At 33.0% G+C, this 24,863-nt stretch overlaps 3 protein-coding genes across 3 annotated transcripts; 2 read left to right on the plus strand and 1 right to left on the minus strand.

Moving 5' to 3' along the window:
* The first annotated feature begins 1,513 nt into the window (after window positions 1-1,513).
* Window positions 1,514-4,445, plus strand: LOC106795628 (uncharacterized). Its single transcript, XM_041007926.1, has 4 exons — window positions 1,514-1,523; window positions 3,354-3,545; window positions 3,664-3,908; window positions 4,416-4,445. Exons 1-4 carry the CDS (start codon window positions 1,514-1,516, stop codon window positions 4,443-4,445), a joined length of 477 nt encoding a protein of 158 aa, XP_040863860.1.
* A 4,037-nt stretch (window positions 4,446-8,482) lies between these two features.
* Window positions 8,483-9,938, minus strand: LOC102660130 (serine/threonine-protein phosphatase 7 long form homolog). Its single transcript, XM_014766231.3, has 3 exons — window positions 9,168-9,938; window positions 9,006-9,090; window positions 8,483-8,920 (listed from the first exon to the last, which is right to left on the minus strand). Exons 1-3 carry the CDS (start codon window positions 9,935-9,937, stop codon window positions 8,483-8,485), a joined length of 1,293 nt encoding a protein of 430 aa, XP_014621717.2. The 5' UTR covers window position 9,938.
* Window positions 9,939-19,055: 9,117 nt separating this feature from the next.
* On the plus strand, window positions 19,056-23,526 carry LOC100810432 (phosphatidylinositol 4-phosphate 5-kinase 1). The gene is made up of 8 exons (XM_003543736.5): window positions 19,056-20,321; window positions 20,406-20,570; window positions 20,668-20,833; window positions 21,143-21,253; window positions 21,345-21,538; window positions 21,628-21,758; window positions 21,844-21,937; window positions 22,717-23,526. Exons 1-8 carry the CDS (start codon window positions 19,366-19,368, stop codon window positions 23,024-23,026), a joined length of 2,127 nt encoding a protein of 708 aa, XP_003543784.1. The 5' UTR covers window positions 19,056-19,365; the 3' UTR covers window positions 23,027-23,526.
* Window positions 23,527-24,863: the final 1,337 nt, after the last annotated feature.

The raw sequence follows: 24,863 nt of genomic DNA on the forward strand, positions 1-24,863 counted from the left end.
CTTGCTTCCAGAAAACCAGTATTTTCACAATTGTCATGTAGCATTTCAAGTGTTGAATCCTTCAGAAAAAGCCTAAATAGTGACTTCACAGATATCATGCAATTTTTATTCAATGACTAAATTTAAACTACTGAAATTAAAATGCATAAAATCATAAGTAAAGAAAAGAAATAACACAACTACCCTAAAAAAACAACTGCAACTAACTAAAGAAAGATAGGGTAAGAAATCCTGGGTTGCCTCCCAGTAAGCGCTTCTTTAACGTCATTAGCTTGACGAGTCAAATGCCTTCAAGGTGGCATGAAGGTCACAAAGAACACATCTTCCTTGCATTTTCGCCTCTTAGCTAGAGACGCCATGAAACTCATGTATGCTGGAAACACCTTCCATATTGTAGCAAGAAAAGTGCTGATAGTCAAGGAAGTTATCCGCGGGTGGACCAAATCAATTTCTCCTCATTAAGTCCATATCAATTTTCTGTTGATATTTTAATAGGCTCACTAGGTTAGATCATTTATATTAAGCCCATGAAAAATGTAAATAAGTAATATAAATATTATAATGTAATATGTAGTCCACATTAATTAATTAATTAGAAATTATAAAATTCCTAACAAAATTATTTTGATTTTAATTTCATTCATTTTTCTAATAATTAGTAGATATTTAAAAACAATTTATTATGTATACAAACAAATACACATTTAACTAATATTTTAAAAATTGAAAATCAGTCTAACTTTTTAATTTGTTTGAAGAAAATAAAAAAAATAATATAAGTTACTTATATTTTTGTTCCGGAAAAAAGATTCATCCTTAGATAACTGGGTGACTTTTCTTTTCTCTAAAATACACTTGAAGTATATTGTTTAACGGCAAATTTACGTAAGGGGGCTTATTTTAAAAACTATTTACGGATTGGGGTTTGTTTTAAAACTAATGACGGAGGGGGTCTGTTCTTGGGTGTAACCCGCCATTGCCAATGGCGGCAAAGGTGGAGAGAGGCTGGTATCGTTACTGGTAGTGGCGATATAGGTGGAGAGAGGCTGGTATCGTTATTGGTAGTGGCGATATAGGTGGAGAGAGAAAGAACAGTGTCGTGTCGCCAATGGGAATGGCGACACCCAAGCTGGGACTCGCTGACCGTGATGGCGAGATAGGGACTCGCTGACCGTGATGGCGAGATAGGGCAAGGGCAATCTCGCCGTTAGCATTGGCGAGATGCTCCCTGTTGACTGGTGCCGCTAGCCCTTCTGGCGGGATTGGCGCTGTTCATTTCGGTGTTCAGAGGCACATGCATTGCTTTGTTGTTGTAAATTTTGTTTAAATAAAGCAGTTGCATGATACTCAACGTATGAAGTTGCAGATGCTCTTCTTGTTCATGATGAGACTAAACATAAGGTCTGAAATAGGGTTTAAAGCTAGCTGTAGATGTTCACAGGTTGCGCATGCTCTCCTTGTTCATGATGAGACTAAACATAAGGTCTGAAATAGGGCTTATAACTAGCTGTAAATGTTCACAGGTTAGGGGTTCAGAGATGCTACACCATATCCACATGCATACAGTTTAATGGCGTGTAAATTAAGAGATAGCTTCAGCTTTCTTCTTGTAAATTTTGTTTAAATAGAACACTTGCAATGACATTGAATACTTGCAAAATTTCATAGTGAAAGAGAGTAAGAAACTGAAGAGAGGAAGAAAGAGGTTCGTTTGAAGTTTGAAATTTGTTGATTGTATAGTAAGTATTTTATATTTATTTAAATAAGTCTTATTTAGTTTTGTTTATTTGTCATGTATAAATTTTTTATTTTGAAGTAATAAAATTTGGAGGTCAAATTGCATTAATTTTGTAAATTAGATTTTTAATTTAGAAATTATTAACAGTAATTATTTGTAAGCCTTTTTTTAACTGTTTTTGTGAATGAATTTAATTTCCGTATTTGACATATAGAATTGTTTTGGTATTATTTGAAATATAATTTAATTTAAGACAAAAACTAATTAGATGCTATTTCTTAACTATTTTCTGGTTTGTTTAGAGTTAAAAACGAAGTTTCATTTTACTTGTGATAAAATATAGTATAAGTTAACAACAAAAAATTGTAATTTTAATTATAAAATATAGTATAAGTTAATAAAAAATTTGTAATTTTAATTATGTTCCGTGTAAAAAATTGTAATTTTAATTATGTTCCGTCTAAAATTTTTTTAAGTGTAATCCTTTCATTTATAATCCTTTTATTTTGTGTCTGAAATTTTTGGTAAAGTTGAAGAATTTTTCATAAATTATTTAATTAGATTAATTTTTTTTAGAATAAAGTATGAATGTGTAGTTTAAGTTTAATAGAGCAAGCAAATAAATAGTTTATATTTGTATCATTGACAAATATTTAATTGAAATAATAATTTGATTTGTTAGACTAAAATTTGAAGGTAAAGTTTAAGTGAATTTTTTTTAATTAGAATTTTTTTTTAAAATTAGTATGACTAATTATTTGTAATCCTCTTTGTTCATGGTTTTTGTGGCTTAGAAGAAATTTGACTTGTGACCCTTCCGGTTATAAATATTATATGTGAGTCTTTAAGTTTTTGAAGGAATTTTTTTTGAATTATTTAATTTGACGTATGAGTAATTTTGTTTTTTTTTTGTTAGAATGACGTCTCAATGTTTATTTAAGTTTACTAGAAGAAGCAAATAATTTTTTTTATTTTTATGATTCACAAAATAGTTAATTGAAGTAATAATTGTTTTATTTAGAAACAAATTTTAACACGTGAAGTTTAAGCCAATTTGTAATTAGGTTTTTTACGTTGAAGTAATTTTTTAATAATGTTTACTTATTTTAATTTGTATCCCAAGTTTAAGTTTAAATTTAATTTAGTAGATGCAGCAAGCAGATACACTTATTTATTTTAAAAAGACTGTTGTTATGATTATTTATTTTGAATTTTGTTGATGTAGGTATATCATGAATTCAATTATTACAGTGTTGTATTTCAATGGAAGAGTATTTGAAGACAATGATGGTGTAATATTTGAAGGCAGTAAAAAGGCCATTCAGATTAAACGCGGAATTAGTTTCAATGCTTTGAAAAAAAAATTGGAGATAAGGTAAAGTTAGAAAATAATGAAATTATTTCTACTATAAGTTGTAGATTTTTAGTTTCAGGAAAATATGTTGCGTTGCAAATTTGTGATGACGAAGATGTTGAAACTATGATCGAAAGTTTTCAACAACAACAACAAATGTCAGTTCTAGAGTTGTACGTAGAAAAGGATGTTGCTGGTGGTTCTATGTTTCATGCTGCAAATTCTGTTACGTCATGTGGACGTAATGTATCTCATTATGAGTCGGAACTGCCAAAAATATAAGCAATTTACATGTTGATGAAGATGATGATGATGATGATGATGATTATCTTGCATCTAACTCATACGTTGAAGAGTCTTTCGATGAAGATGATAGTGATGATGGAATATCTCATACAGACGATGAAGTCACTGACATCGTTGAACCAGTTTCAATTGTTCACCCAAGCGAAGGTAAATGTTTGTGAAATACAAAATTAGTTGAATACATCTATCTTTTTATGAGAATTGTATTTAATGGTAATTAAATAGGAGTAGTTTGTTGACGTGATTTTATTTTATAAATTATTAGGTGTACCAGAAATTCAAAATCCATTTTGGAATGATGCTAGCCATTATAATAATATCAACTGGAGTCATCCGGACGAGGAGGACATTTGTGGTCTAGACATGCCAACGACTTTTAATGTTGGACAAGAATTATATGTTGGCATGGATTTTGACAGTAAAGATGCAGTCAAAAATGCACTCAAACAATATGTGATGAAGGTGCATCAAAGTTTTAAGGTTGTTGAAACGAAATCACACAAATATATCGTTTGCTGCCCCAACAACACCGAAGAGTCTCCTTGCCCTTTTTATATGAGGGCAATTTTATCCAAAAAAACTGATGCATGGAAAGTGACACAATGGGGTGGACCGCACACATGTCTAAATATGACTATGACCACAAGACCATGAGAAGCTTGATTCAAATTTAATTGCGACTTGCGTAGTAGGTACGTTTTTTATGTTCATATTATCCTACTTTTGTGTTATTTGTTATTTTAATTTGTAATTTTATTTACTTATTTGAATTACAGGCATGATCAGAGAAGATCCATCAATAAAAATTTCTTTGATTCAAGAAAGGATAAATAGTGAATTTTCCTATAAGGTTTCATACAGAAAAGCATGGATGGCCAAACAAAAGGCGATTGCAATTGAATATGGCGATTGGGAAGAGTCGTATGCGAAACTCTCGTCATGGCTAACACACATGCAAAATCATTCTCCTGGCTCTTACTTTCAAATACTACATGACGATTTTATTGTTGGCAATAGGGTGAGTCGCGAACATCGTCAATTTCATAGAGTATTTTGGACATTTGGTCAATGCAAGGAGGCTTTTAAGTACTGTAAGCCAATCATACAAGTTGACGGCACACATTTATACGGCAAATACCGTGGGACCCTATTAATGGCCACATCGCAAGATGGAAATGGTGGTGTTCTTCCTCTAGCATTCGCCGTGGTCGAAGGCGAGACGCTAACAGCATGGTCATGGTTTTTGGCCCACTTGCGTGAACACGTCACAGATAAGAATGGAATTTGTCTAATATCTGATCGTCACGCGAGTATAAAGTCTGCTGTCGCTAATGAAGCACTTGGTTGGCAACCTCCCCACGGCTATCATGTGTACTGCGTCCGACACATAGCCAGCAATTTCAATCGCAAATTCAACAACGCGAAACAAAAAGAGATGTTCAAGAAATTGGGTAAGGTTTATTTTATACATTAATTTAATTTGAGTTTCATGTCTACGTACAACTGTTGATGATAACAAATTTGATGCAGCGTACACTCCTTGCAAGCATGTGTTTGATCAAAACTTAGAAAAATTTCGTCAATTGAGTCCAGCTATAGCAAGATGGATTGATCGAATCTCAAAGGAAAAATGGAGCATGGCTTACGATACATCTGGACGACGATATGGTCACATGACAACCAACTTATCAGAATGTGTGAATAAGGTGTTGAAAGATTGTCGCAGCATTCCAATAACAGCGTTGGTGAAGTCAACATATAGTAGGTGCCGAAAGTACTTTATTGATCGTGGTCGCCAAGCCCAAAGACAATTAAGAGAAGGCCAAGTTTATTGTTCTAAGCTTGTTACAGAACTTAGGAAAAATCAAGAACAAGCTTGTTCGCACATCGTTCGCGTGTATGATATCCACTCGACAAGGTTTGAAGTAGAGGAGACCTTCAATCCTATAACGCAACGTGGCGGACAAAAATGGGCAGTTAACTTGAATGGCCATTACTGTCAATGCGGAAGGTATTCTGCGCTTCACTATCCATGTTCACACATTATTGCAGCTTGTGGTTACGTGAGCATGAACTACTACCAATATATAGATGTTGTTTACACCAATGAGCACATCTTAAAAGCATACTCCGCACAGTGGTGGCCTCTTGGGAATGAAGCGGCAATTCCTCCTTCTGATGAGGCATGGACACTAATCCCTGACCCAACTACAATTCGTGCGAAAGGTCGGCCAAAATCAACAAGGATAAGGAATGAGATGGATTGGGTCGAACCATCTGACCACCGACAAAAATGTAGTAGATGTGGAGCTGAAGGGCACAATAGGCGTCGATGTCCAATGCAATCTGACCGTGGGAGTAATTCATTTAATTGATTTATGTATGTTACATGCCTGACTTGTATTGCTTTAGGTTTTGTTCAATGTATTTACTTGTTGGTCTTCAATGAAATCGTCAGTTACTTTTTGTTGAATGTGTGCTTCTAATGAAATAAAATTACATTTAGAAGTTGAAATAAATGGAGTGGATCAATCGAGGTTGAGTGACATTGGTGTTGATCGTTAGTTAGAAACGTTAGTGTCTAAGTATTTTGTCTTAGTTTTTTATTTGAAGGGTGAGGGCTAAGTTCTTTTTATTTTATGGTTAGGGCTAAGTTTTTTATTTTAGGGTTAGGGTTAATTTTATAATTGTATGGGGTAGGGTTAGGCCTTATTTTTTATTTGTTGGGGTTAGGGCTAAGGTTGTTTATTTTTGGGTTTAGGGGGAATTTTTTTATTTTAGTGGTTAGGGTTAATTTTTTTATTTGAAGGGTTAGGGTGTAGTTCTTATTTTTGAGGGGTTAGGGCTAAGTTTTTTTATGATTTAGGGGTTACTTCTAATGAAATAAAATTACATTTAGAAGTTGAAATAAAATTTGTTTTTTTTAATGTGTACTTCTAATGAAATAAAATTACATTTAGAAGTTGAAATAAAATTTGTTTTTTTTAATGTGTACTTCTAATGAAATAAAATTACATTTAGAAGTTGAAATAAAATTTGTTTTTTTTAATGTGTACTTCTAATGAAATAAAATTACATTTAGAAGTTGAAATAAAATTTGTTTTTTTTAATGTGTACTTCTAATGAAATAAAATTACATTTAGAAGTTGAAATAAAATTTGTTTTTTTTAATGTGTACTTCTAATGAGATAAAATTACATTTAGAAGTTGAAATAAAATTTGTTTTTTTTTAATGTGTACTTCTAATGAAATAAAATTACATTTAGAAGTTGAAATAAAATTTCGTTTTTTTAATGTGTACTTCTAATGAAATAAAATTACATTTAGAAGTTGAAATAAACTTTATTTTTTTAAACGGTAAGGGTTTAGTTCTTATTTTTTAGGGTTAGGCTTAGTTCTTATTTTAGGGGTTAGGGTTAGATCTTATTTTTTAGGGATAGGGCTAGGTTTTTTATTTTAGGGTTAGGGTTTAGTTCTGAACATGTTAGGGGTTAGGGTTATATTTTTATTTTAGGGGTTAGGGTTAGATCTTATTTTTTAGGGATAGGCCTATGTTTTTTATTTTAGGGTTAGGGTTTAGTTCTGAACATGTTAGGGGTTAGGGTTATATTTTTATTTTAGGGGTTAGGGTTAGATCTTATTTTTTAGGGATAGGGCTAGGTTTTTTATTTTAGGGTTAGGGTTTAGTTCTGAACATGTTAGGGGTTAGGGTTATATTTTTATTTTAGGGGTTAGGGTTAGATCTTATTTTTTAGGGTTAGGGCTAGGTTTTTTATTTTATGGTTAGGGTTTAGTTCTGAACATGTTAGGGGTTAGGGTTATATTTTTATTTTAGGGGTTAGGGTTAGATCTTATTTTTTAGTGTTAGGGTTAGGTTTTTTTATTTTAGGGTTAGGGTTTAGTTCTGAACATGTTAGGGGTTAGGGTTATATTTTTATTTTAGGGGTTAGGGTTAGATCTTATTTTTTAGTGTTAGGGTTAGGTTTTTTTATTTTAGGGTTAGGGTTTAGTTCTGAACATGTTAGGGGTTATGGTTAGTTTTTTATTTTAGGGGTTAGGGCTAGGTTTTTTATTTTAGGGTTAGGGTTTAGTTCTGAACATGTGAGGGGTTAGGGTTAGTTTTTTACTTTAGGGGTTAGGGTTAGTTCTTATTTTTTAGGGTTAGGGTTAGGTTTTTTATTTTAGGGGTTAGTTTTTGAGTTTTATTTGGTTTACGGTTCATTGATTATTATAGTTTGATACGCGACATAAATATTATCCATAAGTAAGCCTTAATAAACTGAATATCATACATTACGCCATGAATGTCAAATTACAAATATACAACAAAGGCTTAATAAACGAAGACATGCAAATCATTCATTTTGGTGTCCGTGATGTCGTGAGGATGTGCCACATGGTCGATCCCATCTTCGTGCTTGGCGATCAGGATTTCTTCTGCCCCGATGCCTCCCCGCTTCTTCTTCGTCAGCCTCCGCAGAAAATGCGTGCCGCAAATCAACACCGAATAAGTCACCCGTATTAGGTATTTGTCCCGGTACATTCCATTGTGTTCCTAACGGGGCATTAGGTGTTGGAATTGGGCCATGATATTGCTGTGAAGGGGTCATTGTGGGCCATGAAAAATGAGCTTGTGTTTCCGCAACACCACCGAACGATTGCTGGCTTGCAGAAGTATCAGTGTGATGACCCTGAAAAGGATATTGATACATCTGGGTCGGATACTCAGCAAATGTTTGTGGCGTGTAATACATTCCATGGCCACGCTCCGCCATTTGTTGGGAATATTCTTCCGCTTCAACAATGTCCCTTCTTCTGTCTATCCCCTGAGTTTCAATACTTGACTGAAGCATGTGAAACTGTTGTGCAGGAAATTGACGCTCTGATGCGGGACCATGTGACACTGGCTCAGTGACTCTCTCTTGCTCTTCGGATAAAATTGTAATTTTTTCCACATAAGGCACGAGATCATCAAATGTGCATGTATTCCTCCCTTGAGGAGACACCATGTATTGTAATGCCTCCGCAACTTCCCCCTGCATTTATAAGGGTAAGAAAATTAATGGCCATCATTAAATAAAAGTTCAAGTTAAAATTTGAAAAAAATTTAAAAATACCAATGTAGCCGTCTTTGCATTTGCTGGGTCAACAAACATCTTTGTCTTTCGCCTATACCAGACCATGTAGTCCGAGTTAAAACTCAATAGGCCTTCTTGTCGGGGATAAGCGTCGACCCTAAATGCATGGCGATTATTCCACTGATCAATCATTGGGGCGAACAATTGCCCCCAATTTTCGTCATGTTTCCCTTTCAATGTTATGCCATGAATGTTTAAGGGTTGTGAAGGAGACTCTGGAATTGGCTGTTGCATCCCAAATTGTCTCAATACTCTGTCCGGTTGGTGCCACTCAATGACTTGGAAACAAATTAGTGGCACCACCGCGTACCACGCGAGACTTCCGACTAAACAAACGGGAGGCAACAGTGATATTACGGTTGATGGGTACGGCTCCCACACAAACTGCATATAACAACATAGTTATGAACATTTTAGTAAAATAACACATATAATTTTTTATTTTACAAATAGAATAACATCTTCTTACCTCATGACGTTTCATAATATCTAACTTGCGACGAAAAACTCTCACATCATCATTGCCGATATGTTGGTTTCCACGTCGCAGCCACCTACAAAGATTAAAATTTAATATATGCTAAAACCATTTATTCTATTGAAATGAAAGACGCTGCTAAAAATTACTAACCTATGCCCCAGTGGTGTATTTTCTACTTGGGAAGGAGTCCTCTTTGGAGCCAAGGTTGGACATCGTTCCCATGCCCACATTTGTAGTAAGATGCACATACCTCCGATTGATTTAGTTTTATAATCGGTGGCATTGCACATCTCTCTGTATAGAAAACCAAGTACGGCAGCTCCCCATGCATATCTGCCACATTCTTCAAAGTCACGTAAAAATTGAAGGTATCTTAGCGAAACTTTGTTACTGCTTTTATCAACGAACAAGACACCTCCAATGAATCTCAATATCCATGCACGGGCAAACCTTCTTACTTGTTCTTCGTCGTCGTCATTATTTATTTGGGCAAAATGGTGAGCCAGCCAACTTAATTTAACCACACTACCTCTAATTTCATCTTCTTGTGGTCTGACTCCCAATAATTCCTCACATAAATCAGCCCAATCAAGATTTGTTGGACCGATTAATGGTAAACCATCCACACTTATACCTAACAATACAGAGACGTCTTGGAGAGTAATAGTACATTCTCCGCATCTCATGTGAAAGGTATGTGTTTCTGGCCTCCATCTTTCAATCAGAGCACTAATTAATGAGGCATTTATTTTTAAGTACCCCATCTTGATAATCCAGGCGAAACCAGATTGTAGAAGAAAAGGAAAAATTTGCTCAGGAATTTGTTCTTCCCCTTGATACGTGGGGACAGCTCGTCTGATATGTAATTTCCTATCTTCTTCCCCATTCCAAACATGTTCTGAAACATGTTTAGGTTGCATCCATAATACATTAGCATCGATGGGACCAGACTTAATGTTAACATGTGATGAAGATGATGATGAAGATGCCATTGCTACTACAAAAAAAAAAAATATAATACATTATTTGTAGATAATATAAATTAAATTAAACTACACACATTTATAAAAACATTAATAAATATCTAACAATAAATTTGAAAAAAATCAAACTCGCCAATTTTTAATATATTCTATACATAAATTAAAATACAAGTGAACAAAACTTTAAATAAATAATTTTTTTTCTACAATTAAAAAAAATAATTGAATAAAATATGGACTAACAAATTATTTATAATACAAACAAATATTGAAATGCAAAAAATTATTTAAAAATATATATACAAAAAATATAATAATGTACAATCTATCATATATTTAATAACATAAATTTTCTAAAACAATTAATATTAACCTACAAACTAAAACTAACAGTGATCATATATATATATATATAACTAAAAACTAAAAAGTAAAAATTATTAACTCAAACAATATTAACTTATTAATTCATTTATTTAAAACTATACTATCTATATATAACATACAAAAATATATAAGACACAAAAATATAACACTAATAAAACAAATTTACGCATCTCTAATATTAGAATTATTTATTTACGTGTAACATGCTTAATATTATAAAAACTAAAAATTTATGTCTACCTAAAATTTATAAATATGTATGCTAATATTAATTTATACATAATATTTCTACCTTATCTAATATTAAGTGTGTGCCTAATATTTCTAAGGCTAATATTAAGTGTGTCGGAACGTTTGGCTGTGGCTTACTAAAATATCATATATATACTACAAACTAACCTTCAAATATATACTACAAACTAATAACAGCATACTTATTTTTATACAAACTAACCTTCAAATATATATTACAAATCTAAAAATATATACTACAAACTAAATAATATTTTTATACTAACTAACCTAACCTACTCTTCAAATATATGTTACTACATAAAAATTAATAACAAATAACAGCATACTTATTAATTTATTAATAATACTAACTAACCTAACCTTACAATACCTATTAATCTTAATTAACCTAAACTTACAATACTTATCTAGCTAACCTATTATTTTAAAAATATTAACAAACAGAATATATAAATCACTTATCTAGCTAACCTGTTATTTAAGAAAATCACTTACCAGCTAATTAGGAATTATGAACTATGGAAGAAAAAAACTCAGCAAGAGCAAGCACCAACAGCAAGCACCAACAGCAAGCACGCAGAACACTCAAGAATGGAGAAAAGAAAGGTAGTAGAAGAAAAGAAATGTGAATCCAAAGTTTACGTTCAACTTATTTTATAGGAAAAAAGCGTATACAATGGTCAAAAGCTCTCTGCATCCCTAAACGCTATGCTGCATCCCTAAACAATGGAGAGCAGAAACAAGCCCTGCAAGCCTGAAAAGTTGGTTCACGTGACATGGCTGTCTCGCCAGCACCCTGGGCGAGTCCCACTGCACTGCCAATCCCGCCAGACCCTCTGGCGGCAAGCCTCTAGCCCCACTTCTCACTCCTATCTCGCCATTACGATGGGCGAGTCCCACTTCTCACTCCTACGTGGCCTATGTCGCCACTAGCAGGGGCGATACACGCCTATGTCGCCACTAGCAGGGGCGATACACCCCTCTCTCCTGCTTTGCCGCCACTGGCAATGGCGGGTTGAGCCTTGCCGTCAGTGGCAATGGCGTTTTCCGCCTAAAAACCGACCCCCTCCGTCATTAGTTTTAAAACAAACCCTTATACGTAAATAGTTTTTAAAATAAGCCCCCTTACGTAAATTTGCCGAATTGTTTAACTCGTCTTCTTAGGTAAAAGAGAAGATTATTTATCCTTGGAAGGGATTCCTTTCACCCTCTTATCTTTCTTGTTCAATGCATTTATGACATGTCGAAATATCCCATCACACTCCCATGATCTCGGAGAGTGATTGAGTTTTATTAACTGACTCTTTATGTGCCAGGTTGTTTTATAACAATGTTTCCTTTAATCCTGTCATTTTTGCCTCAGATTGGATTGGTATTGATGCAATAGGATATGGTTTGGTTTATAGTATGTTGGATACGTTCGTTTCCTATTGTTGACGGGACATAATACATATACATAGGTCGTACCAGCTCCAATCCGATCTAGGTATATACAATTTTAAAAATTAAAATAACACATGCATGGTCATTTGTTAATATAAAGATTTTTTATACTATTTTTTTTCTTAGTTAAAGATCATGAATATTCTTTAATTTATTGAATTAAAGAATAATTTTACTCGAGGGACAAAATTATATATAAAATATGGTTTATATTTAAATGACAATATAAATTATTTTACATTAAAATACATGCTTATTAAACTTCTTTAAAAATCACTTATAATTGAATTATTACATATATTCATATCCATAAATACGTAGAGAATATAATCAGTCTTTATAAGTTGGAGCTTCGAGGCCATCGTCACATTGGACCAAACGGCAACACAATATTGTTCATCCTTGGAAAGTCCCTCATTCTTATAGATTTATTCATATTGATTTGATGTGAGCGTATGAGGCACATGATCATTTCAATTGAGCCTCTTTTTGAAATCGACATTTGGTTAATTTTTTAAGAAAAGTTCATCGAGACTCTTAATTTTATTTTATACGTGCATTTTGGTATTAAAATAAAGATTGTGTGCCTTCCAACTTTCACATATATATACACATAATTCCAAAATGTTAATGTCTGGTTTAAATTTGGACAATTTTTTTTTAAAACACTTAGCTCTCAACTAATTTTTTTACCATCAAATTGGTCCATTTTGACCTTAATTAACAAACTCAAGTGTGAAATAACGTGTCGCAACAATTTCTTTACTGTTGATTTAAATTTGAATATCAACCTCCTACAAAAAAAATTAACTATCTTGTTAATCTTAAATAACTTAAAATTATATTGACCGTGGATACACAGTTTAGGGACTCTACTAAATGCAGCCGAATTAGATTACCTAAAAATTATTAATCATGAACAAAATTAATAAATCTTTTGTAATTATAACATTACTTCTAAAAAAAAAAAATACTTTCATTGATTATTTTAGTCCCTTCAAAATTTTTTTTTCAAGACTTGGCATGGTTCAACCACATTTGAATCTTGCATTTCCTTATTTGTATCCTGAACTTCCTACCTATATTATATTTTGAAATGTTGATTTCAAAATATAAATTTGTATTCAAAAATAATTTTTTTGAAATACAAAATGAGAGGTGCAGAATTTATTAATGAAAGTACAAAAAAAATGCTCTCAATGCTCCCATAACCAACGCAATAGGGTGGAATATGAGTTCTACTAGAGCTGAACCCATAGTTACAGTAGTCACTTGAGAGACAAATCTCTCGACTTTTCGAAACTAATTCTTGATATGGATCTTTTTTCAAATTATTTCCTGCATAGTATCATTTTTTTAAGTAAAAAGCATGCAACTCGCAGAAATTATTGGCGAGTTTGATCAGTCTTTGACACGTGACACTGGTCTCACCAGTGCTACTGACGATTTGAGCTCCACGGGACTCACCAGTTTGACTGGCGAGTTGAGCTAGGTAAGCTGACTAGCGTTGCAGAGGGTTGTAGACACGGGACAGCTTTTTCAGGTTGGGAATTGCCCGTGGAACTGGCGAGTTGTACTTTATTTGGAACTGCCAGTAACACTGACGATTTGCTCATTGATTAGTTGAGATCATCAGCTTTAAATAGCCTCCCTCTTTTCACATTTGTTGTGCGTTCATCATATAACGTGTGTTGAAGTGTTGCCAAGTTCTCAACACTTTAGTCAAATATCTCGCTTTCATATGCTTTGATTTTTTTTTCATTTATTAACATTATATTTATGAATTGAATCCACAAAAAAATAAAGAGAAAAACACACTTATGAACGGAAATATTTTTATAGGTCAAGCACGTAGAAAAGTTAACTCTAAAAAAGACTTCCTACATGCAATGATATTTTAAAGGATTTTAAAAATAATGCTTGCGAAGATACTGGGTCTAAGTTATTATAAAAACTTTTGTAGTTTGCTTATATTTACTTATGATATTTTTCTTTGCTTTATTATTTCTACATTTAAATATAAATTTGTTGAGTGTGACATTAAAAGATACTAAAGTATGCATGAAATATAAAATTGGCTGTTTATAATATAATATAGATATTAGTTTCGAAAACAAATTGATGTTTAAAATTATATTGTGATTTCATAAGCAAAAATACTAACGTTGTGTTTGGTGGCAAAAAGATAGCAAAGAAATGGAGGAGGAATGAGCAAAAGTGAGTATGTTCAGTATATACAAAATATGATAGAAATAAAAACTGGGCAATTGAGTAATGTTTAAAAAACACACCGTAGCTAATCAATGAGCAAATCGTCAGTGTTATTGGCAGTTCCAAATAAAGCACAACTCGCCAGTCCTACGGGCAATTCCCAACCTGAAAAAGTTGTCCCGTGTCTGCAACCCTCTACAACGCTAGTTAGCTTACCTAACTCAACTCGTCAGTCAAACTGGCGAGTCCCGTGGAGCTCAAATCGTCAGTGGCACTGGTGAGACTAGTGCCACGTGTCAAAGGCTGATCAAACTCGCCAATGGCTTCTGCGAGTTACATGCTTTTTACGTAAAAAAATGACATCATGCACAAAATAATTTGAAAAGAGACTCATATCAAAAATTAGTTTCGAAAAAAAACCTATGTCGAGAAATTTGCCCACTTGAGACAGTGACTTAACTGGTCCAGACTTAGGACTCTTGCGCCTATGGACCCTATATTTTGGAAGGTTGACTGAGATATATATATACTTGTCACTAGACATAACGGAATTCTCACTTCTCACTCCTCACCATTGCCATCACGTTGCTGAGGTGCAATAAAACGCAACTTGGAGGCTTGAGGGTGATCTAAATTATTAGACCATTCAATATATTGTTACTTACATTTCTCATTTTGGCTAACTATAGATATTTTCCAAGTTGCTGAGGCCATTGCAAATATATACCATTGCATAGACAAGTTGCTAAGGCACACCATTGTAAATATCTACCATTGCATAGACAATATCAATAACCCTATTTTTTTAAGGAAGGCAGTGCATGTTTGAATCACCGTTCATAAAATTAATTTTATAAAATAAAACTGATTTTCGAATAATCTAATTTATGTTTAAATGTTTTCATTATAAAATTTAAGTTAGAAGTGAAATTCATTATAATTTTTTTATCCAATACAAAAACTATCAAAAATTACTTCAATACATGATTAATTCTGGACCCAAAAGTAATTTTAAAATCTTTTATAACATGAAATCAAACAAGAAAAATTTAATCTAAAATCAATTTTCTAATTAAAGTCAAACCAAACACACACAATATGATAATCAAGGGATATTTGGAAATTTTGTTGAGAAGTAAAGAAATCAATGTTAAGAATGTGGAAATTATAACTGTTATCTTTTTAAAATAACATCTCAAATATGAAAATTACATCATGCATAAAATAATTATGCCATTATTTCAGCTTAACTAATAATTTTCATTCTCGACACTAAATACACTCTCAATAGTAAAGTTAGAAAAGTGACGTTTATATATTTCAATCCTTAAGATATTACTGATGAGTTTCTACCAGAGAAGTTCGTGCGTGCATGTTGGAAGTTTTGCTTATTACTTCAGAAATGAGGAGAATTCGGGGAAAATAGGGAAAATAAAAACTTTAAGAATTAGGCCAAAACATGTGGGAACTGCGAAAAAGAAGCGTGTTGATTTGAAGGATACTGTTGTTTAACACACGTGAAAATGACACATAACTTACACGTAATGCGAGTTTGTGCGTGCATTAATTTTAAAAATTGGTTTTTATTATAATTTATGAGTATTTTTTAAATGATAGATTATATATTAATATGACGTTAATAGTCCCGATTTAGAGGAATTTTAAAAGAAAATAAGTCTTACGTGTTCTGGAATAATATTTTTTTATGAAGTTTAATATGTGCCACATCTTGAAATAAAATGTAATTATAAAAAATGTTAAACTGAGTGATATTCATTGGATCATGCATATCAATATTCATCTCGAGAAGTCATGTTAATCCGTCGTACAATGTATAATGTATTGTTAGATTGCCATCTACCGCATACAATGAACTGTTAGATTTTTTTGGTAGAACAAATGTATCTTTAGATGGCTTGAAAGCAGTTTAATATTATGTTATGTATACAGTTAAATATTTATAATTCCAATATTTGGTTTCTTTCTATTGTTTTAATAGCTTAAATTTAAATTAATAAGATAAATTCTATAAGAAAGACATCCGATTTTATTATTAAATTAATCTTTCAAATATTAAAAATGATTATCATAAGTAATAATAATTTATGTTGTTTAATTAAATGGTTTAGAATTTAAATTATGTATAAGAAATAACTGTGTCGATAATAATAATAATATGTTCTGAATTTTTTTAAAAAAACATAAAATATGAGATTAATTTTTTTTCACTATTTTAACTTTTAATAATGATGACAAAGAAAGAAGAGGCGTGTTCAGGAGAGAGACTGAAGAACACACAGGTGAGAGTGGGCCATAGCAACTGAAATAGGTCCATGCCTCTATAATTCCATTTTGCCACCCCCATTCCCGAAGCTCACATAAAGTCAAGTATCATTTTACACTTTCTCAAGGTAGTTAATTACAACCTAAAACTAGCCTTCAATCCTTCATTTTCATTTCTACTGCTCCCAAAATCGCTTCATGTTACTTGCTTAAAGAAACTGCTAAAACATAGTAGTAATAATAACACAGCAGAAAGAAAAACTACTTCATCATTTCTTCTACAAAACCCCAATTTGCAAGATATATATCGTGTTTTTATTTGGTGTGCAAATATAGCAAAATATCTCAGCCATTCATCCATATATTAATAATAGATGAAGGAGATTAAAAAAATAAAGGGAAAAAGAGAATTTGATAAAGCTAGATTTCTACAGAAAATTAATAGATTGGTACGTGGTGGTGACCAAACACAGCACTATAATTGTGGCAGAGATTATTATTGTCCCAAAGTTTTTGGTTTATTTCATATTCATAAAGATGGGAAGCCACTTCTTCCTTCTAAGCTAGTTACAAGGTCACTCATAAAAAAAATTAAATTATAATTTTAGTTTTCTTTTTTTCATAAATTTTTCATTTTGATCCTCTGAAATTGTAACATTGGATCTCTTGAACTTTAATAACTTTACTATTGATTTTGATCTTTATGTTAATGTCAAGCGTTAACTTAACTGTCTATCAGATAACATCACACATTTAAAATGATTTTATTAAAACATTAGTATGATTATTGTTTAATTAAATTAAGAAAAAATTCATTAAAAACAAAAAAAAATTAAAAGAAATCTGGAGACCCCTTCTTCCCCAATCCTTCTTTCCCCTCTTTTTTTCAAATTTCCTTTAATTTTTTTTGTTTTTAATTAATTTGTACTTAATTTGATTAAATAATAATCATATTTATATTTTAATAAACTTATTTTAAATGTGTTATATAATGTAATAGATGATTGATTATAAGACCAATACTAAAAATTAATAAAAGAATTAAAATAGTAAAGTTTAAAAATTAAGTTACAGTAAAATTTTAAGAAAAAAATCAAAATTTTTAAAAATAAAAGAATCAAAATTATAATTTAACCTTAAAATAAAAAAAATAAAAGATCCACACTTAATAAATTAGTTTCTGAACTTACATTTACTTATTTTAAAGTAATTTACATCTGTCCAAAAAAGAGAGAGAGAGAGTAAGCGGTTATCGGAAAAAAGAAGAAGAGAGAAAACGATTACATTTATTATCAGTAAGTAAACGATGACATTAAAAACAAAATAAAGAGTTACAATTATTGAATGACAAATTAATGATGAGAAGTAAAACAATTATTTAATTTGATATAAATGTATAAGTAGTCAATCAAGAAAATTATTATAATTCTTAATTTTAAGTGTAATCCAATAATTATTTTAGTAAATACTGAAAGAATAAATAATACATGTATCAACAATGTAATTTTTTTTACGTTATAATCAAATCATAAACTTTTTATCACAATTTTTAATTGATCAATGTATAAAACTTTTATACTAACAAATTATTAATATTAAAAAAAATTAAAAACTAATCTCAGAAAATTTCAATTTATTTTAATTTTAATTAAAAATAACATCAAATTTACATATATGTAGTATATTATTTCAATAGTTTTAAATAAAATTTGTCCTATAAGAAAAAATTAGCCTTCCAAAGTTGTAATTGAACCCGAAATCGTGGTATAAAATTTTCGAAGAAAGAGAGAAATCAGATGCTAGCAATCCTAGGAGATTCCATTACGTCACGATGAAATTAAAAACCCCAGATCCAATTGAGACACCGATACGCTGTCGTTGGGCTAAGACAAAGAATTACAGAGGGGACGAGGGTATATTCGTCACACTACGCCACAAAGCTTTTCTAGCCCAATTAATTAATTATTACTCACTAATAACTGCCCCTAGCCAAAGCTGTCTCATTAATCACTCTCTTTTCTCCTTTCTCTCCTATTCCCTCTTCCTTTCTTAATTAAAATCGAATTAATTACTATACGATTTTCTTTAATTCACATTAATTATCGTTGATCCAAAAAAAATTATATTTAATAAAAATAAATGATTTTTTTCATTAAATACTCACTCTAGTCTTAGACATAAGAAAAAAAATATTTTTCTGATCTCAAATATAAAAAATTTTATTTTTAATATTTTTATTTGTTTTATTGATGTGCTAATTTGAAGGATTTTTTCATGTTCTTATACTAAACACTAACGGAGAATAAGTTAAAAAAATTATTTTTTTAATTAAAATAGATGTAATAGGTGATAATGACATAATTATACATTGATGTGTCAACTCTGTGATATAATTAATTTTGTATTTAAATTTATTTAATTTAATATTTGTTTATTTTGGTTAAAATTGAAAATACTACACTCGATGACCTTACATCTCTTTCTTTCTTTCTTTCTATCCGCTTCGCTTCTGTGCTCTCTCTGTGATTCCCACTCGTTTTCCCCCAAACAGCACAAAAAGAGAAAACAAAAGCGAAAAAGTAGAGTGAGAGAGAGAGAGAGAGAGAGAGAAACAAAAACAAGATCCTAGAAAGAGAAACTTCACCGCCGGCGACACTCTGAACTGATTCAACTTAAGTAATGCACATGCGAGTCTCATTCTAAGCACCTTCGGAAAATGCACTGATTCCAGTTTCTCCATCAAAAAACCTCACACTAGCACCACAACCGCAAAGTTCAAAAAGAGAATGCGCGAAGGCGACGTCGTGCCGGCGACGGCGACGGCGTCTCCGTTGCCGCCGGTGGTGGTTGCCGGCCGAAGCCGGTCGCAGGGCTTCACGACGCGGCGAGTGACTCCGGCCGCTCCAACGGCCGGATCCGCCGCCGTGGAGCGCGTTCTCCCTAATGGTGACTTCTACGCCGGGAGCTTCTCCGGCAATGTCCCGCACGGATCAGGAAAATACCTCTGGACCGACGGATGCATGTACGAGGGCGAGTGGAAGCGCGGAAAAGCCTCTGGAAAAGGCAAATTCTCATGGCCTTCAGGCGCGACTTACGAGGGCGAGTTCAAATCGGGTCGCATGGAAGGGTTCGGAACCTTCGTCGGATCCGACGGCGACACCTACCGCGGGTCGTGGAGCTCCGACAGAAAACACGGGTTCGGGCAGAAGCGTTATGTTAACGGTGACTTATACGAAGGGTCCTGGAAGCGCAACGTGCAAGACGGTCACGGCCGTTACGTCTGGAAAAACGGGAACGAGTACGTCGGGGAGTGGAAGAACGGCGTGATTAACGGCAAGGGAGCTTTACTCTGGGCAAACGGAAACCGTTACGAGGGGCTGTGGGAGAACGGCGTCCCCAAGGGTAACGGCGTTATGAAGATTCATCACCGTTTGCTCTGGGGTGATAATTTTAACGTGAAGCGGTTCTCCGTTGAAGGAAGAGGGAGCGTTAATAGCGATAAGAGTTTCCCCAGGATTTGTATTTGGGAGTCGGAGGGTGAAGCCGGTGACATCACGTGCGATATTATCGATAATGTGGAGGCGTCGATGTTTTACCGCGACGGAACGACGTCGGATTGTGAAGAGAAAGAGATGAAGAGGAACCCTTGTTGTTTCTCGAGCGAGGTGAAAAGACCTGGAGAAACAGTTTCCAAGGGGCATAAGAATTATGAGTTGATGCTTAATCTGCAATTGGGGATAAGGTGAATGAAGCACTAGAGCTTTTTGTTTTTGATTTTATTGAGAATTTTAGATGCTTTTTGGGTTTTAACTTTTAATTTGTGCAGGTACACTGTTGGGAAGGAGGCTTCGATTTTGCGGGAGCTTAAGCAGGGTGATTTTGATCCGAAGGAGAAGTTCTGGACTAGGTTTCCGACGGAGGGGTCGAAGCTTACACCGCCGCATCAGTCCGCGGAGTTTCGATGGAAGGATTACTGCCCTGTGGTTTTTAGGTGTGGATTGTTTTGGATGGTGTGGTGGGGTGTGTTGAGTGTTTTGGGGTGTTTATGTTTTTTTTTTTTTTGACTGTGTTTTGGTTTGAATTTGTAGGCATTTGAGGAAGCTGTTTCAGGTGGATCCTGCTGATTACATGTTGGCTATATGTGGAAATGATGCTCTTCGGGAGCTTTCGTCTCCCGGGAAAAGTGGAAGCATCTTCTACTTGACCCAGGATGATAGATTCATGATAAAGACAGTGAAGAAATCTGAAGTCAAGGTTAGATACATGTGTTCAAAGCTTGTAGAGTCATGTCTTGTTAAATTCCACATTAGCATGCTGAGAGTTTGGCACTCCCCTTGGCCGCCAAATGAATATGTTTCTCTGTTTTTTTTTTTTAACTCCGGGGCTATGGGGAGTAATGTTTTTGGTGAAACAGTCAACTTGGGTTTGGGTTTTGAAAGAGGAGGGGGGGGGGCTGTTTTATTGGTTTGGTCATTCATGGGTTCCTACTTCTTATATTGCTACTAGGAATCTTTTGCTTGGTACATATATTGATTGGTTCTTGATTCTGGTTTCAACTTTTAGGTGCTTATTCGGATGCTTCGGAGTTATTATCAACATGTGTCTCGATATGAAAATTCACTTGTGACGAAATTCTATGGGGTGCACTGTGTCAAGCCAATTGGAGGCCAGAAGGTATGGGATTGGTTGATATTTTCTATAGCTGTTTGGAGGTGGGATGCCCCATGCTTCAGTACTTGACTTTCTATTGTTTGTTGAAAATCAGATCCGGTTCATTGTGATGGGAAATCTTTTCTGCTCTGAATATCCAATTCATAGACGATTTGATTTGAAAGGATCTTCTCATGGTCGCACCACAGATAAACCTGAGGAGGACATTGATGAAACAACCACCCTCAAGGACCTTGATCTCAACTTTGTTTTTCGTGTACAAAGAAATTGGTTCCACGAACTCATCAAGTATGTTGCTATGCTAGTTGTTTGTCCAATGAAAACTTTTAGGGGTTTTACATGTATGTGCTTATATAGTCCTCTGATATTGTGTTCAGGCAAATTGAGCGGGACTGTGAGTTCTTGGAAGCTGAGAAAATTATGGATTACAGTCTTTTGGTTGGCATTCATTTTCGTGATGATAATACGTGTGACAAAATGGGATTGTCACCTTTTCTTTTACGCACTGGTATTGATCCACCATCCACTTTAGTGCATATTATGAGAGTTTTTATGTTACAAAAATTCTAAATTTCATGTGTTTCTCCCTTTAGGCAATCGGGATACTTATCAGAATGAAAAGTTGATGCGTGGTTATCGCTTTCTTGAAGCAGAGCTACAGGATAGAGATCGAGTTAAATCTGGAAGGTAAGTAGTGATGATATGTTCTAGTTCCTTTCAATTGATGTTGATGGAATTCTTGTTATTAATTTATAAAATGATTGCATTGTTATAACACCTGGATCCGTAGATAAATTGGATTGGCATATTCCCGTAGTCATTTGCAATATTAACCAGGGTGAAATGAGAATTGTTTGTTTGAGAGATGTATTGGTGCTTTGAGCAAAATTGGTCCTACTGCTATCAGCGTGAAAATAATAGCCATGTCTAATGCTACGACTTGAAAGCATCACAAACTAAGATGTTTGTGACCTGTACGCCCTTGCTAGTTGCAATCTTAAGTTATAACTCTGGCATTAATGTTTAATAATTTCTTCATTTTATTTGATATTTTTCATTATTATAATTGAAAGTAGTTTGCATTATTTTAGCAAGTCAGTGGCATATAGTATTGCAGGCTATTGTTGTTAGTGGGGCTCAGGCAGGCTGTGGTCCCAATTCATTAATTCAAATTCGGATTTCTAATTTATTTTTGGCCTGACAATAGATTCATCGAGTCAATTATGATTGTTTCATACTTTCTCTGGATTCATGATTTTTCTGAAACTATCCTACACATTCAGCTTATTCGGGCAATTAAACACAGTTCCAGCCTGTAGTTACTGTGTGATTTGAAGATTGCAAGCTGTTTTTTTTTTTTTTACTATTTCGTCACATTACTAACCCATTCAAGGCTGTTGGCTTTTATGTGAATGCATATTTGCAAATTTTATGGCATGTATTAAGTAGGATTCTTCTTGTTTCAGGAAATCATTAATCAGGCTAGGAGCCAATATGCCTGCAAGAGCAGAGCGAGTGGCCCGGAGGAGTGATTTTGATCAATACACTACTGCTGGAATCAGCCATTTGACCCCTTATCGCAGTGGGGAGACTTACGATGTCATTCTATACTTTGGGATTATTGACATTTTGCAAGATTATGATATCAGCAAAAAGCTTGAGCATGCTTACAAGTCCTTGCAAGTTGACTCTACTTCAATTTCTGCTGTTGATCCAAAGCTATACTCGAAGAGGTTTCGTGATTTTGTAGGGAGAATATTCATTGAAGAGAGGTAGCAGATGGGTTAACAATGAGGCTGGAATATTTCTCTTCCTGAAGGTGAAGATGCCTGATTGCTCATAACATCCAGGAAAAAAATGCGTGAAATTTGAAACCCTTGTCAAAGGTCTTGGAGTTGACTGGTTAAAATGCCTCGCCACGGTCAAATGGCTGACCGAAGTTCCCTGGAATTGGGGTTTTTTATGGCTTAATTTTATAAACACAGCCATTGTGATGGTGTGCTGAAGGATGGGAAAACTTGTACATGGAAGATTGGGATGAAGTTCGGAATTTGTTTTTTCTTTCCTTTGTTTTAGGAAATGGGGTGGGGCTTGTTGAAATTTTTGTGGTTACTACTAAATAGAATTTGAATATATGGTGGTGGGAGAGATAGGAAGAGGGAACAACGTGGAGTGTTGTTTCCCTGAGCTTTGATTCAAAATGCGTGGATAAGTGTAGGAAATAAACAAAAAAAAGAATGTACAGTGTTTATACAAAGGATGGATAGTTGAAAGAATTTTTTTTTTCTACTTTGATTACTTGAATTATTGAGAGACATTTTGAAGACCCATGTTTGTTGTGAGATGGAGTGTCCCAAGTCTTCTCTTCCACACAACAAAGTCTCTTATCTGATGAATGAAAAAACATAAATAAGTGGGGCTTCATTCCGGGGTTGAAGAAATTTTTTATAAAAAAAAAAAAACTAGGGTCTTTGGTGTTAGCTTTTGCAGTGAAAGTGAGGGCGTTGGGCTTCAAAGAGTCTTGAAGGGCATGAAAAGCAGAGAAAGGAAAAGAGAGAGATAGAGATGTGCTGGCGTTTCTCGTTTTTCCTCCTCTGATTTTGTTCACTTTTTCCTCCTGCTTTTCACTGTTCATGTGCCTATTTCATTCCAGTTATTTTTATATCTTAATTTAGTAAAATTGGACCAAGTTTTTTAATCTTTTGGGTTTGCGAGAAAGAAACGAAACGTACCTATAATCAGTAATTACATCACATGGTGGAACCTGCTCTGATTGCTCCATTAAATCTATCTCGGTAACAAGTAAAATCGTTACTTATGTCATGTGATTGAAGCCAAACTCCATTAATCTATTATTTTTGGAATAAATTTTAAACTAATGCTTAAAAGTGATAAGTCGCAGTGTATCTAATATTTTTGAAATCAAAGTTGTAAATTAAATCATAATTTTTGTTTTTAAGTTTTTTTACTAAAATCATAAAAAAGTAAATGATTTTTAATTATGATTTTAAAGTTATAAATATTTTTTTGAAATAATATTTAGAAGTCGTAAACATATTTAAAACTTTAAAATCGTACCTTTTAAAATTAATTATTAATAAATTTAAATTAATTTTAGTTTTTAATTTGTTGTTCAATGTTTTTAATATTTGTTTACTAATATTAACAAATAATCTTAACTTAAATTTGTTAAATAATATTAAATTGTTTTTAATTAATTTTTACAGTTATCATTAAGTAAATTAATAATTTCGTATAGTATTATTAATTAATTTTATTTGATAAAATTATTTTAATATTAATAACGGAAAATAATTTAGTAATAAAAATAGTTATTGAAATAAAAATATAATAATACATTAATATAAAATGAATAATACAAATTAAATACAAGTATAAAATAAAAAAATAAAAATAATATTAACTATTATCTTGCTTGATGAACAATTATGTTTTACTTTTTTTTATATTATTTTTTTAATTTACAAAATAAATAATAATTTTTAGCATTAGTAAAAAATATTAATAAAATAATATAAAAATAAAAAAAATATATATTAAATAAAATAATATGTAAAATTTTAAAAATATTAAATAAAACAATATATAAATA

The sequence above is a fragment of the Glycine max genome, chromosome 13 (genome assembly GCF_000004515.6).
Source record: "Glycine max cultivar Williams 82 chromosome 13, Glycine_max_v4.0, whole genome shotgun sequence".
Taxonomy (NCBI): Eukaryota; Viridiplantae; Streptophyta; class Magnoliopsida; order Fabales; family Fabaceae; genus Glycine; species Glycine max.

What these genes read in the sequence shown, in the direction of transcription:
- LOC100810432 (XM_003543736.5), top strand. Translation starts at nt 19,366, where the DNA reads ATGCGCGAAGGCGACGTCGTGCCGGCGACGGCGACGGCGTCTCCGTTG. An exon ending in AATCTGCAATTGGGGATAAG is followed by an intron (nt 20,322 to 20,405) that starts GTGAATGAAGCA and finishes TAATTTGTGCAG; the next exon opens with GTACACTGTTGGGAAGGAGG. An exon ending in GATCGAGTTAAATCTGGAAG is followed by an intron (nt 21,938 to 22,716) that starts GTAAGTAGTGAT and finishes TTCTTGTTTCAG; the next exon opens with GAAATCATTAATCAGGCTAG.
- LOC106795628 (XM_041007926.1), top strand. An exon ending in AATTGTTCACCCAAGCGAAG is followed by an intron (nt 3,546 to 3,663) that starts GTAAATGTTTGT and finishes ATAAATTATTAG; the next exon opens with GTGTACCAGAAATTCAAAAT. An exon ending in CGAAATCACACAAATATATC is followed by an intron (nt 3,909 to 4,415) that starts GTTTGCTGCCCC and finishes TGTTGGCAATAG; the next exon opens with GGTGAGTCGCGAACATCGTC.
- LOC102660130 (XM_014766231.3), bottom strand. Translation starts at nt 9,937, where the DNA reads ATGCAACCTAAACATGTTTCAGAACATGTTTGGAATGGGGAAGAAGAT. An exon ending in AATACACCACTGGGGCATAG is followed by an intron (nt 9,091 to 9,167) that starts GTTAGTAATTTT and finishes TAATCTTTGTAG; the next exon opens with GTGGCTGCGACGTGGAAACC. An exon ending in ATATTATGAAACGTCATGAG is followed by an intron (nt 8,921 to 9,005) that starts GTAAGAAGATGT and finishes TGTTATATGCAG; the next exon opens with TTTGTGTGGGAGCCGTACCC.